Below are 15,547 nucleotides of genomic sequence, written 5' to 3'. Positions count from 1 at the left end.
AAAATATTAGTGGAAATTGAAATGAGCGTATGTCATCAAATAGTTTTGAAAAAAAAAATGTTGTTAATTCTGTTTAACAAAAGACTAATATGCTAAATTAATTTATAAAACTATGAATATTGGTTAATTTAATCTTTGAAATTATAAGTAAGTGTTGTTTTAATCGTTGAAATCATATAAAAAAAATCATAATGATTGAAAACTTGATTATTTTAATTATTGAAGTGATATTTTTGTGATTTTAAAGATTGAATTGATTAATATTTGAAATTTTAGGGTATATTTGGTTTGTATTTTTATTTTCTGTTTTCATTTTTTGAAAACTGTTTTATTTTTAAAAGATTAGAATTCTGAAAATATATTTGTTTTGATTTCTTATTTTCTACTTTCAAGAAATAAAAACACCGAAAATGTGTTTTCAAAAGGAAATATATTTTTAGGTTTGTTTAAAATTAAATTCTTTGTCATCGCATTTTCATTTTACCAAATGAGATTTCTAATTTCAACTGAAAATACTGAAAGCGAGATTTTATTATTTTTAATTTTTGGTTCGTTTGAAAAAATATTTCCATCATCATTTTCTTTTTTTAGTAAAAATGAAAACAGAAAACAATCAAATCAAACCCCTTTATAAATTAATTTGGTATATTACCTTGATATGATGTGTCTGAAAAATGGTCATTCACATAGATATATATTTAACTTTTCTTTTGTCGTCTCCTCACATTTTGTAAATTTGTTGATGGACATGAGATTAAGACTTTGATACAGTTAAATATGTATATACTTGGTTATTGCTTCTTTTTTTTTGAGATAATATCTTGCTTAAGTAAAGAGAATAGTATCACAAACGACAAACTTCTATTTCTAAATAATCTTAACATAGTTGCTGCGATTTTTAGTTTGTATTCTAATTAAGTAAGAGCAATTCTATATAAATTACTCTTAGACTAACTTGATTCACCTTCTCTCTATATATAGGTTTATATTTTGATGAGAGCATCATTTGAGCAAGGCGGATTCACTATTCATATCCACGCTATCTAACTGAAATGATGATATGATGTTACGTTGTACTAAAAGGGTTGGATTGTAATTTCGTAGGTTGGAAATTTTCTTTCTTGGCGTTAGTAGGTTGGCACGGCATGGGGCATGGCATTTCCTTAATGCAACATTATAGGCTAATGCTAATCCTATTATGAGATTGTAGGGAGGGAATAGAGCAATTGATATGCTATTTTGTCTATCATTAACGTGAAAATGGGAATGGGATTACACCAGCCTTTTTGAAACAAAAGTAATAACGTATTAATTAAGTATATTTTATTTTATAAAATTGGATTAATAATAGAAAAAAAAACAGGTAGAGGACCCAACTAAGCTTCTGTCTGTTTTATACTTTCAAACTTTACATTCGATCTATTTCTTCGACAACAATTAGTTTTTTTCTTTGAGATTTTTGTCTTTGAAACTGTTCCAAACTTTGTTTAGAAGATACCCAATCAAAGCTATAAAAAGATTGGCTCATAAGATATTGTTTTTAGCTTTTTCTATAAAAAAAAAAAGTTGAATAGTATCATTATAAATATTGTCGTATTTTTACTAAATTAAAGTAAATTTCTGAATATTATAAACATATAAATTTATAATTGAATTTAAATATATATGCTGTTTTATTACTTTATTTATATTATAATTTACTATTAATATTTAATAGGTATATATATATATATATATATATATATATATATATATATATAATTTTAACTGAACCAGAATTAAAGTAATAAAATATATTTCTTTTAATGAGTGTAATGTTTATGAAATAAAAAATCGATAAATAATTTTTATTAAAAATCACAGCATGTTAAAAATTACGTAAAGATGAACTAATAATATCTTTATAAATGTGGTAAAAAAAAAAAAGTATCTTTATAAACAATTTCTTTAAATTTTTGAATTAATGTCTTGAGTTAAAGATGATTATTGATCGTATGCCAATTGGTCATTGGGTTCATTGGGTATGAGATTAGTTCTGTCGGAAGGAAAATTAATCATTACCTCCAGGATTAATATTATGATAAAAAATAAAAATTATTAAAGTATAAACCAATATATTTATGGATTCAACAACGGGTTTAAATTTTGAACTACTGCGACGAACTAGTTCGTTGAGTTGGTTGTAGCTTCCATTATATTAGTTATACTCGTATATATTTTGTTTACGTTGAGGGAGCTTTCGAAAGTGGTTAGGTTAGGTAGGGATGATGACATGGTGGCTGTATTATCCCCACCACAGAAAGTGGGTCCAGAACATATTATGAAGTGGTTGTTGGGTTTGGATAAAGATGAGTGCGAAAGGGTTCCCTCTTCATTCCCCAGTCTTCAATGGGCAAACTCCAGAATCATTCATAAGTAGAAAATATGGTCTCTCCTTCATCAGTTAGCACTTTCGGAAAGTAGTATGGGACCACGACACCTATCCAAGCAAACAAGCTAGAGCTGATTCAGAGCAGAGAAGAAAAAGTTTAGGAGAAAGTAGTTTTGTCTTGTTCCATAATTGAGAAATTTAAGACAAGTTTATAAATGAGATGGAAATTAAAAGATTTTAGCATTTTTTTTTTTTGTTATAGTGAGATTCTTTATAAACATGATATAATAATTTTTAAGAGTTTAATGTTCGTGAAAATATGTAAAATATTTTTATATTATTATTAAATTATAATTTATTATTAATATAATTTTTAAAGTAATTATCATAAATGATAAATTGTAATTGAATATCGATATAAATTTTTTTACAATATTTATTTATAGCATTATTTTTCTTCTCGTTTTTAAACGAGAAAATAAATCATACACTCTTATATAAATAATTTTATATTATTATCCAATTATAATTTATAACTTATAATATATGATAAACTGTTATTATTAAATTAAACTTTAGATTTAATCTTAATTTAGTAATGTTTAGGAGTTAGAGTTTACGCTTAATCTTAATTAAGTAATGTTTAGCAGTTAGAGTTTAGGTTTAATATTCTTCATTCATTTAAATACTTTTTTGTCTTATTAGATAATTTTTCCTTGTCATTTTTCAAATTCTCATAAATTCTCAAAGTTTATAACATTTAAAATAATAATAATAATAATAAATTATAAATAATAAAATATCAAGTTATTGACACAATAAAGTCTCCTTTATAAAATTTAAAATTATAAAAAAATATTTAATTATATTAAGAGATATTTAATTATTACATCTTTTAATGATTTTGTTTATGCTTCTGGCAAATGAAAGATACAAGTTTAGTGTGATATTTAAGTGATAAATTCACCAAAGATAAGCTAGTATCTTGTCTATGTGTAAAGTTAAACTAGGTTTTCAACACAAAGTCATTGGTGAAGAATCACACGTCTATGTGTATCTTGTCTAATAACATAAAAAGTTTAGTGAAATGGTTCGTATCATTTTTAATTATACCATTATCTTCATGCCATAGTTGATATCATCTGATTCAAAGATGAGACAATTTTAAATCAAATAATAGATAGATCATAGAAAATATAAAAAAAAGGAGCATGTAATATAAATTAATTTTCACGATTCCTAGTCCCAACTTTATTAGGAGGAACATAAAACAAATGACTCGATTCTGATATGATTTTTTTTAACTCGATCTTGTTTGGATCCATTATAGATGACTTTCAAAGGATGCCGAATGAGCCTTGATACCTAAGCCAAGACGGCAAAGGCAAGCAAACATAATTGAGTGATGTCAGATATAATCCAATTTAATGTGTAAAACAAATCCATTGCCCTTCAAATTTTTGTGCGTGGAAAGCTCGTAATATCTTATCTCAACCAAAAAAAGGGGAGAAAGAAGGGTTGCGTCAGTTGAATTGCCAAGAGGTTGCTTGATGATTGGGGAGTGGATGTCTTCGATCGGAACTAATTTACAAATTCGGGTGCGACATTGATTATCGTAAAGACTTGGCAAGGACATTGCTGAAATTGATGTTCTTTCACTTATCTTTGACTTAGTGGCATTCTAATTAAGAATTCAAAGATGTGAAAGCTAGAAGAGTTATAAAGTACAATATAAAACTTGTGATGAGATAAGAAATGTAATTCACATATTTTTAATATACTTTAATAATAAGATTTTATTGAATAAATTTGACACATAATTTAATAAATTTAAATTAATAACAAATTAGAGTGTTTAAAAAATATGTTATTAGTTAGGGCGTTAGTCCCTTGGGGGTTAGGACATGCATGGTACAACAAAGTAAATCTACAATATTAAAGCATGATGTTTTTAAAAACACGCGTATAAAAAATACAAAATATAAACATTTTTTATTGAAGGCATGTTAATTGTTGAAAAAACAATGTTTCTTCATTTTCTTTTAGAAATTTTTTTTTTTTTTTAGATATAAGCTATCTAAACGCTTAAGTATCATCGCTTTTTACGATGATTAAACGTTCACTAAAAAAAGGTCATTACAAGCAAAAACATAAAGTTGACGGAATTCAATCTTGAATAATAGTATAATATAATTATTTTAAAAAGATAAAAGGATATTCTTTTTCAAAATTAATTAATAATTTTTTAATTAATATAATAATCTTTATTTGATAGTAATTTTATATTATTTAATTACTAATCAAGTGATTAATGTATTAAAATTAAGGTTTAATCATTTAATAATATTCGAGTTCAATCCTTAAAAAAAATTGATTAATTTTTTTTAAATCAAATTTTAAATTAATCAGGATTTATTTCTCTTTTGATAAATTAGAAGATTAAAAAAAAAAATATTACTTAATTGCTTGGGAAGAAGTATTGGGAAGTAGGTTCATATCCTTGGACAAAGGAGTTTGGTGGGATTTTATGGGGGGGAGAGCGTGTACTCATGTCACCCGATTCAATAATCAATAATGTTAATGTGGTCTAATATAAAGCAACTCCTAACAAAGGCGTAGACTTGGTGGTGTGTCATTTCATTGGATTGCCTATCCATTTTCTTAAAATATATTATTCCTTACTTACAATTTAGAGTTTTTTTCTTTGTAAAAATATTTTTTTTATTTTTAGTTATGATAAATTATATTTATTTTATTTTTTATTCTTAAAATATTTTAAATATCATTTTTTTACTTTCAAAGTGTTATCTAAAATTATTTAAAGATGAAAAATAAAACAAACATCATTTAAAAAAAAATTAAAAATAATAATAATTTTGCTAGAACGAAAAAATGTTAAATTATAATGAATAAAAATATATTTAATTTTTTTAAAAAAACTTATTTGCTGTAAAAAAAAATCTATACAAAGTTAGAAAACACAAACCCAATTGATAAATGATTTCATCGTGCAGTCTCGAGGGTTAAACTTAAAACAACTTAAACAAGTATATCTTAATTCCTTTTTTTTAATTGCTAGGATCTTTTATTTTAGATTTCAATTTCTTAAACTTGCTAAGTAGAATTTAATTTTTACGTAGGTGTATGAAAATTATTAATAAACATAAAGGTTACTTTAATTATTTATAGACTTAAAAAAATAATTTTTAGGTTTTGAAGCATGAAAAAAAAAGAAAAAAAAATCACGTATATTAATGTCGAAAACTTCCGCTTAAAGCCGAATTTGAGGAATGGAGGGACCACTAAATTAAAAGCTAGGAAAGTCTAAATTTGTTGGACATTTAAGGAAGTGGTCCTTTATAAAGATTTGATTGAGTTATATAAGTAGACAACGATTATTAGTTAGATGAATAATTTAATTGATTAGTTAATTTTCAACATTTAATGTTGGTTTGACTTGATTTTTAAAATTGATTTTACGCTTTGTTGTCCATATTCAGTTGAAAACAATATCAAATTAGCAATCGGTGGCCCAAAGGAGTGAATTCTTTTCCACCGTTATAGGCTACCAACTACGTACTACCCTAGCTAAGTTATAGTTAGACCCGAAAATGAAATCATCAATTCTTGCAATTCATAATGAGGACTAAGCTTTGCACGTGCTTATGGAATTGCGAACATTTTTTTATAAATACCTAATAAATTTGGTCCAATTGCTATGCTTAAACAACCGTGTAACAATTAGATACTACCCGTTTATATGTATACAAAGGATTTTAGAAACGGTTCACTATTTCACTAACATATTAAAGTTAAAGTTAGTAAGTATATATCTAAATGTAAGTAAAGGATTTTAGAAAGGGTTCACTATTTCACTAACATATTAAAGTTAGTATTCAAGTATGTATATATCTAGATATAAGTAATCATAAGTACAATTCAATTCGTTGAATATAAAAGATGAATAATTATAAAATTCTCTATACTTATTTCTATTAATAAAAAAATAATCTAGATACAAGAGTTTTTATGGACACAAATATTCTATTACAAGTGTACCATATTTTAATCCTTAAACCTGCATCATAATCTGTCTTGTAAGTCCTGCCTAACTTTTTGCAGGCCACCGCCAAGGATTCATGTGCAGCAGCAGCCACTTGCGGGTGTGCTAGTGAAATGTCCTTGTGGTCTCGCATGCCTCTCAATTTTGAATTTATATTTTCCATCTTTTCATATGCAAATATAATTATAATGAAACCTATTGTTATTTGGGTAACATCTATTATGAACTTTTTTAGCATTACAAGGAATATAAGAGGATCTTACTCTATTTTTGAATCAGACATGCAGACAGACGCGCAAAGCTTCAGTTCATGTTCATCTTTTGGCCGAGAGAAAGGGAGGGAATTAAGCGTGATTGGAATATATATATATATATATATACACACACACACACATGAAAGGAGAACTTTAAATTTTTAATGATTAGAATAACTTGGCCATTATGGCAACCGTTTAAAAAATGCATAGTACTGAACTATAATTTAAAATAGTATATAAGACCTGATTAAAGATGCCATGCTAGGGATGGTCAAGAATAAACATGTTTCTTTTTTGAAGGGAAGACTAAACATGTTTCGACAAGAATAATAATAATAATAAACAAAATTTTGATGCCCCATTTGACATATCTATATAATACTTGAAGCATTAATAAAGTAATCATGACTAGAAGTCTTCATCAAGCTTGAATACAAAGTTTTTCCCATCTTGAAAGGCTTTGACATCACAGTGACATATCAAACATCTCCTTACAGATGCATTAGCTAAGCTAAAATATGCTACAAAAAGAGAGTTAGAAGCCGCAGGTTTCACCCCCACTTAGCTGATGCAAAATGAGAATTATACATATCAGTCAACATCAGTCTTTTAATCAGACAAAGTAACATGGTTGCATTCAGCAAATTAAGGAAGTTTTCTGAAAATCTTGGAACATTTTCTACGGAAGAAATTTGGAAAATTTTCCAGTTGAACGCACTCTTAAATTTTCATACATTAATTAATGTCCTTTTCCCCATTGGTATGTATGACTGCTACAAATATTCAATAATCAATGAAGTTTGAACCTCTACACATTATCCTAATCCTATTGTCACAATCACAACGCAAGCTAGTATAAAAAGAATATATATAACAATAGAAGAGTAGTGTTCTTTTTTTACAGTTAAAAGAGTAATGTTACGAGTTATAATTTAATTACTATTTACTATTATGACATTTGATTCATTGCAGTCAAGAACTTGTATAACAGAATAAAAGGGAAGTAACAACTATTTGCTCACCTTTTTTTTTTTCCGGGGTCAACAGTACAGAAGGACACAGGCCACAGAAGGCCTAAAAGAAAAAAGCAAGGACTCAGTGGCCCTACTGACAATTGCTTCCTGCACTCCATAATTATTTCGTGCACCTTTTTAAAATTTGAAATGTAGAGACTGAATTGTGCGAATGCATAATTCAAGGCCTAAGGACCTATTTGGATAAGTTACTCTGGAAACACTTATAGGAGAAAAAAATGAGATAAGTTTTTTCATCATCCTTGTTCAAAGCTCTAAGCCAAGAAATGCAGAACCCCAACCCCAAAGATGATGATGATTTGCTCACTTTCTCTCTCTCATGCAATCGTCCAAAGAGAGAGACACACTCTTTCCCAACAAACCCTCCTCCCCTAACCATGCAAACTCCATTCATTAACCCCATGTTGGTACCCTTCACTGCTTCTAACCACAACAACATGGATGCTGTTGATCACGTGCATGTAAATGCTCCAGTACCCTCTTCGTCACGTTCTCGCCGCCGCGCCGCGCGAAACCATCCCTCCGCCCTTTCCTTGGGCCACGAACCACCGCGCCACGGTGCACACCCGAAAGTACCTTTTGGAGAACAAGATCGTGAAAATCAAGGGGAGCGTGGAGTGCAAGAGGTGCAAGAACAAGTTCGAGATGGTTCTTGATCTGGAGGGCAAGTTTTCCGAATTGTGGAGCTTCATTCAGAAGAAGAAAGATAGCATGCATGATAGGGAACCCAAGGTTTGGATGCAACCGGTGCTGCCAAAATGCCAACACTGCGGACAAGAAAACAGCGTCCAACCCTCCCTTGCAGGAACCAAGAAAAAGGCCATTAATTGGTTGTTCTTGTTGCTAGGTCAAATGCTCGGTTGCTGCACGCTTAAACAGCTCAAATATTTCCTCAAGCATACTAACATTCATCGAGCTGGCGCCAAGGATCGAAATCTTTATTCTACCTACATGGGCCTCTGCAAGCAGCTAGTTCCTGAGTGGTTCGGTTCTTGATCGTCTTTGTTACCGATAAATTATTACATAGTGCAGGATTATCATGTTTTCAACTAATAATTAATCTCGACAAACTCATGATATGTAGTTGAATGTGATTAATTCTTTGTCGTAAATTCTAATTAGCTAGAGACTATCTAATAGTCGTTAATTTCCACCGTCTAAGTTTGTAATTCAGATGCTATAATTTTCTGCTTTCAGTTTGATTGAAGTGTTATTTTATTTAGTTTTACCTTAAGTGATGATATGGCATTGCTATCATTTCAATGCTTGGTCAATTCAAACCTTTTTTTATGTATTGTCAAAAAGACCATTTATCTTATTTTTTGAAAGGCCATATATTCATTGATGAAAGTAAGAAACAGTGCAAAGTTCTATACAAGGTGTACGTACAGTATAGCTCTATATACTTAAGAGTCTAAATCCAAAACCTATCGGTAGTAGATGGATGAGCCCACAAAAAATATAATATATCTTCATCCCCTAATTACAAAAAATGTTTATAATAAAGAAGGTGGTATTTATAAACATCCTAGTGGATTGTTGTACCAAGATGAGAAGAAATTCACTACAACTTTCGATGGGGCAATTGATTTCGTTCCAAAAGGATTTCGTTAAAGGACTCTGTGATGGATGTTCCAGGTATGGAGAGTTGGGGATTGGACGAAATACCATATTGTTATCTTTGTGTTATCTTTATTTAAGAAAATTTTGAAGTTACAAGTTAATTAAAATTTTTATATTTAAGATTTCAAAAAAATTAAAATGATGTTTTTGTCAAAATATTGCAGGGTTTGGTTTCCAAAACCAAGCATCATTATTCTGACCTTCCTGTAAACCCCATACACCTACATAGACCTTTAGATCTGAAAAAAGTTCTTCCTAGTCCACCCATGCAAAAAGATTTTGTTCTCCAAAAGCCCGTGAAAGGCCATCGTGAAGAGCCATGCATTCTGAAAAAACTAAGCATATTAATTAATGGTGGCATGTTTGTTGACAGCTATTTGAAATAGCCAGAGGGAAAGACTCCTTGAGGTTGTTATCTCCACAATCCACACCACTTATCCGCCCCAAAAAGAAGTGTTTCTCCCATCGCCCACCCTCCTTCCTATTGAATTAGGGAACCATTGATTTTTAATTAACCTTTGAATCTGTATGCATATTCATATTCATGTGAAAAATCGTCGGATTTTGTCTCTGCAGCAGAATATATATGTTTTGGATTAGATGCTTCGTTGCTCATTTACATAGTTAAAATATTAATCTTCATCAAAGGTAAAAAATTATCCGTGCATTATCGAAAAAGAAATCAAAATTTCAGGTACAAAATTCAAATGAGTACATAACAACAAATTGAATATCTCAAAATTCAAAAGGTAAATAACTAGAGCAAACAACGAAATTTAGGCTCTGTTAATTTTTTTTTTATAGCTAATAAATTAGTTCGTATTTTTTTTTTTTGAGATAAAGATTAATTAGTTGTTATAATATGAAGTATTTAATAAAACTAATGCTTAGATCATTAACTGATAAAAATGGTATAAAAACTATAGTTATATGATTTTTGTATAAATTTGATCTATTTATTATTTTAAATGATGATTACTTAATTAAAATAATTTAATTTTAAATTTAAATATGTTTTTTCTTATAATATACCCGTTTTATAATTTTAACCATCCTTATAAAATTTTGTTTTACAGTTAATTTTAGTCTACAGGCACCTGATAAGCAGTTGCAAGTATAAAAAGTTGAATGGTTGTCTGCAGGTACTCATAAGCAGTTGTCTGTTTATAATTTCAAAGTAATTTATAGTTAAATGAAATCTCAAAACAAGATATTAGTCGTTAAAGCTCTCGGAAACCTGATAGACAGTTGTTCAAAATATATCATGGCTACGGGGGGCCTTGAGGTTGCAAGAGTTAGTACATATAACAAACTAAATTACTCCTCTTGCTACTCATCATGAACATAGAGAAAGAAGGGAATAGTATTATAACCATTTATCATACTCAACAACAAGCTACAAATCACAGGAGGGTTAGATAATCCTCTCTTTATACACATGCATTGTATGTTACTTATCCTTGGTGGTTCTGCTATGTTATTTTTTTTTTCAATTTCTATGTGTTTGCGTTTGGGTACCTTTAGCTTCTTGGGAACATCATCTCTCCGATTTGTGGGTGGGTATGCATTCTATATAGGAATAACAAATCTTTCCCATAAACGGACACATATATTTGGAGGATAAACACACACACATAGATATATGGAGTCACTAAGAATCATAGAATTTGAAAATTTGAATACAACATTGACACAAAATTATACACAACGAGCTAGTATATATCTTAAGAATGGAAAACCTATGAACTGAATATAGAACCATAAGGAAAGGAGTGGGGTTTTACAAATACACTTTAACAAGGAGAATGCAACCATTTCATTGCTAACTAAATTGATAAATACAATTGGTGTACCTGACAGAATAACTGGTTAATTAAGAATTAAGCACAGTTCAATTGAGTAGTCTAGGAGGGACAAAATTCAAAAAGAGAAATTTCAGTCGTTGAGTATAATAACCGGAAGAGGTTCACTTCTTACATGCATAAACATAAGGGAATTTTTCCAAGTACAGCAAGCACAAAGGCTTCAAATCTAGTTCCTTTTTCACAGCTTAAAACATAGTTTTCAGCATCCATGTTCATCACCCAGCTCATTCTTTCAGCATTCATAATAAAATTTCTATAAATGCAAACGAAATGATTCCAACTCTCATGATTCAGTTAACATGTCTATTTCAATCTAAAAATACAAGACAAGTCCATACATAATCAGAACAATACAGAATTCACGAACATGGCTATTATCCAGTTTAAATCGCAAAAAAACACTTGTCACAGTGTAAAATTCATTATAAATAACATAAAACTCGGAACGCTATGTGATCGATTGCGTTTTGAACTAGACAAATAGATCTACATTACCATGAAAGATCTCAACCAGCAAACATGTATACCAGATGCATGGGTACTCATGAAACAAAACAGATTCAAACAAGGGAAGTTAACAAGCACATATTGTATTAATCTATAAGTGTTTCATGCAATCCAACTGATTCTAATACCTAAGGTTTATATTAAGCCAAATGCAACATGTCTAAAATAGAGAATTGTGTTCGGGATTCTATTAATAAGATTTCCCTAAATTACGAGAGTTCATATAATACAAATTATGTGCACTCAACTCATCAACTATCAGCTAGTTTGAAAATGCATGCTGACTTTAAAAAATTCTTATAATTCGTAGGGGTCCAAATTCAACTTGTTAGTTAAAACATAAGATTTCCTCATAAAGGAAAAAGTGAAAATATTAATAAGTTTTGTGTCCCTCAAATTTAAAAATGATTTTTTTTATTTCATAAATTTAAAACTGATTATTTTAATTCTCATATATTTAAAAATGATTTTTTTAGTCAAAAAATATAAATAATGTTTTACTCCTTTCAAATTTAGAAGTGAATTTTTTTTATCCTAATTTAGACATAACTCATTGTGGTCCTCGAAGCTGACATTATTAAAAAATTTGTTGAAGTAACTAACAATGTATTTTAGACGGTTTTAAAAACATAATGTATGGCAGTTGTAAACTCCGAAAATTTTAACTATCAAATCATGTTTAAAATATGATTTTGTCAAGGTTGAGTTATTGGTGGAAGGATAAAGTGTAGGTGTTTTAGTGAGGCCGGGTAGGAAGGGCTTAATGACCCGGAAGCCATTACACGTCACCCTGTTGTTTTAACATTGAGTATCTCATTTTAGGTTCTTTTAAATTAGTTAAAATTAAATTTATTCTCTAATGGAAATTAATCATAAAATTAGTAGATATTTCACATCAATATCCTAATAAAAAAAATTTAATAATTAAATAAATAAATAAAAATATTTTAAGTATCTAATAAATTAATAAATTTTGTTTTGAGTCTATAATATTTTTGTTTGCATTGACTCTTAATAAAATTTTGTTTTAATCTTATAATATGCAGATGGTATGTTATTAATCTCTATCAAATATTTTTCTAAATTACTAATACAAAATTAAATTTAATAATTAAAGTACTGCTTAAATATATTTTGGGTTTATGATAAAAAATCATCGAATTTTGTTTTGAGTTTTTAATATTTTTTTTATATTAATTCACTAATAAAATAGAAATTTTGTTTTCAGTTTGTTTAATTCTTTTAACAATTTTTTTCTATAATATGTAGATTATTTGTTATTATTTCCTATCAAATTTATTTTTTGGTGAAAAGAAATTTATTGTGAATGAGTGGGAATACAAGTATGGGCCATGAAAGGGAGCGCAGAAAGTCCAACAAGGAGAAACTGTTGTGGGCCCAAAAACTTGAATCGCTTCCAAACCCTAAACACACGTACACACGGTCGTTTTATACTCGTGTCCCTTCAGCGTTTTAGTCTTCTTCTGCACCCGCGCCGTTTCTGTGCTTTTACTCTGCTACCTTGGTAAGATCTGATTTCTCCCCCGTGTTCGTGTGTTGGTTCATACTACCAAATTTCGTTGTGGGGTTTCCTAGATTCGCTTTATTATCCTTCGTATCTTACATTTCATGTTTCAAAAATGGACTCTGAAGCCTTTTTAGTTTTTAGATTGATGTTGTGATCCTTGAGTATACAATTTTATCTTGTGATAGACAATTAGAAGACGACCTTTTGACAAAATTTTACCTTTCGCAGGAATTGTTGTCTGTTTTTTTTTTTTTTTTTTTATGATGATGAAATACATACTTATTTGTGGGGGTTTTGAATTATGTTTAATAGTGTGACATGTGATGGGTGTTAAGGTGTTAGTAATAGCTAAGGTGAACTTGCAGCTTTTGTTCATATTGTCAACTGACGTGTCTCCCCATTCAAGAGGGGTTTAAATACGATTGTATTATTGGGCTGAAGTTTTCAGCCATTGAAAATGGAAAATATTGTTTGTTGTTTACATTTGATTGGCACAATCTTGGTTTATGTCAGTGTGGTTAATTCTTCTGAAATTTGTGACAGTGACAATGGTGAGGGTTAGTGTGTTGAATGATGCTCTTAAGAGCATGTACAATGCTGAGAAACGGGGGAAGCGCCAGGTCATGATTAGGCCATCCTCAAAAGTGATTATAAAATTCCTTTTGGTGATGCAAAAGCATGGTATTTGTTTGTTAATCTTCTTTTTTTTAATAATAGCTCAATTTGGTTACTCTTGGTTCATCTGTTTTTGCCTTGATTGTGTTTTCTAGGGTACATTGGAGAGTTTGAGTACGTTGATGATCACAGAGCTGGAAAAATTGTTGTTGAATTGAATGGTAGACTGAACAAATGTGGGGTTATTAGTCCGCGTTTTGATGTTGGTGTCAAAGAGATTGAAGGTTGGACTGCTAGGCTGCTCCCCTCAAGACAGGTCAGTTCAAAAGCCTTTTCTTTTTGTCAAATTTCAGAGATCTTCTTTCCTTGTCCTTGTTATAGAAGAGCATAAACTCGTTTTTGAAAAGACATATTTGAGTTATATCATCCCATATTTGAATCATATCGTCCCAACTTTGCAATAGGTTATCTTCTAAAAGCCTTATTTGTTGTCTTCAATTTTTGACTTAACACTCTAACCATCTAATGATAGGAATTTGAGAATTTAAATGGCATTATAATTTCAGCTAATAAAATTCTGAATTATGAAAAAATTGTTGAGATGGTGGAGGCACTACTTTGTTCAAAGTTTTATTTGTGCATAGAAAGGTTGGGCACTTCAGAAATTGTGCCATTATATAGGCATCCTGTACAATAAGAGTTGTGTACTTGAGTGTTGTTTGGTTTGATAAAATATTTTCTATTTTCAATATGTATAGGTATTAGTGAGAACAAAAAATGAAAACACATAACAATCCAAAGTTGTTTTCATTAGTTTTTTGTAAACTTTTGAAAACAGAATAAAGTGGAAACGAGTGAACTTTTTTTGTAATTAAAAGTGAGAATAGAAAATAAAATCACAACATTTTTTTCAAACCTAACAGCCTCAGGTTGCAGGTTTGTATTTTGCCCAATCTATTTCCCACAAAAAATGAATAGTGATTTCATTTCAAATTCTCCTAACATACGAATTCAGCCTGTGTAGGATCCTAAATCAAGATAAAAGCCATGACTGGTTTTTCCTTTAGTTTTGCAATCCTCTCATCCAGTTTCATGTTTCTGTCTCAAATTTGTGTGTAAAGTGATGGCAGCTTGCCAATAGATTTTCATGTTGTGATACCATTTTCTGGTATAATGTTTCTTCTGTTTTAGACATCGCTGATATGATTTCACAGATACGATATTAAGCTGGTGCCTGTATCCTAAATTTTTTAATCATGGTATAGGCTTTGTACACAGTTTCCATTGTTGACCCTAACCTTTGTTTACACAAATGTTGCAGTTTGGGTATATTGTGTTGACTACCTCAGCTGGCATCATGGATCATGAAGAAGCTAGGAGAAAGAATGTTGGTGGGAAAGTGCTGGGTTTCTTTTACTAGTTTAATTAGTTTCCTTTGAAGATTTTGCTCTGATTTCAGTTCTTGAAACTCACCGGTTGTAATGATCAATGTGTTAGACCCGTAGTTTATCAAGTATAGCATTAGCAGGAGATGTTTTTCTGGTGTGCTTTGTTTTGTTTGCTAAACCAAATTGGTCGCCATAATTTCAACGGATTTCTTCATCGTGGCAGTATTAGCTATGGTTGAATCAGTCTTGCTATTATGGTTGAATAAGTCTAAGTGGGAGATAACTCATTCCATAAA

The 15,547-nt window shown here is 29.7% G+C and overlaps 2 protein-coding genes across 3 annotated transcripts; both read left to right on the top strand.

The window, feature by feature from the left end:
• The first annotated feature begins 8,190 nt into the window (after positions 1–8,190).
• LOC102663010 (uncharacterized) lies at positions 8,191–8,721 on the top strand. The gene has a single exon (XM_006598271.1). It carries the CDS (start codon positions 8,191–8,193, stop codon positions 8,719–8,721), a length of 531 nt encoding a protein of 176 aa, XP_006598334.1.
• Positions 8,722–13,114: 4,393 nt separating this feature from the next.
• On the top strand, positions 13,115–15,547 carry LOC100527843 (ribosomal protein S15a). Of its 2 annotated transcripts, none has more exons than NM_001251382.2 (4): positions 13,115–13,245; positions 13,792–13,929; positions 14,019–14,179; positions 15,185–15,547. In NM_001251382.2, the coding sequence occupies exons 2-4, from the start codon at positions 13,797–13,799 to the stop codon at positions 15,281–15,283; spliced, it is 393 nt and encodes a 130-aa protein (NP_001238311.2). In that variant the 5' UTR covers positions 13,115–13,245; positions 13,792–13,796; the 3' UTR covers positions 15,284–15,547. The 2 variants fall into 2 exon arrangements, with proteins under 2 accessions (NP_001238311.2, XP_014622820.1); XM_014767334.2 differs by having other exon boundaries at positions 13,235–13,302; positions 15,185–15,465.

The sequence above is a fragment of the Glycine max genome, chromosome 15 (assembly GCF_000004515.6).
Source record: "Glycine max cultivar Williams 82 chromosome 15, Glycine_max_v4.0, whole genome shotgun sequence".
NCBI classification, from domain to species: Eukaryota; Viridiplantae; Streptophyta; class Magnoliopsida; order Fabales; family Fabaceae; genus Glycine; species Glycine max.
The sequence above is the reverse complement of the archived record's forward strand: the minus strand, read 5'-3'. Positions and strand labels throughout refer to the sequence as shown.

Excerpts from the sequence above, each read along its gene's own strand:
- LOC102663010 (XM_006598271.1), top strand. The coding sequence starts at position 8,191 with ATGCTCCAGTACCCTCTTCGTCACGTTCTCGCCGCCGCGCCGCGCGAA.
- LOC100527843 (NM_001251382.2), top strand. The coding sequence starts at position 13,797 with ATGGTGAGGGTTAGTGTGTTGAATGATGCTCTTAAGAGCATGTACAAT. Across the intron at positions 13,930-14,018 it reads TTTGGTGATGCAAAAGCATG|GGTACATTGGAGAGTTTGAG; the intron begins GTATTTGTTTGT and ends TGTGTTTTCTAG. Across the intron at positions 14,180-15,184 it reads GGCTGCTCCCCTCAAGACAG|TTTGGGTATATTGTGTTGAC; the intron begins GTCAGTTCAAAA and ends CAAATGTTGCAG.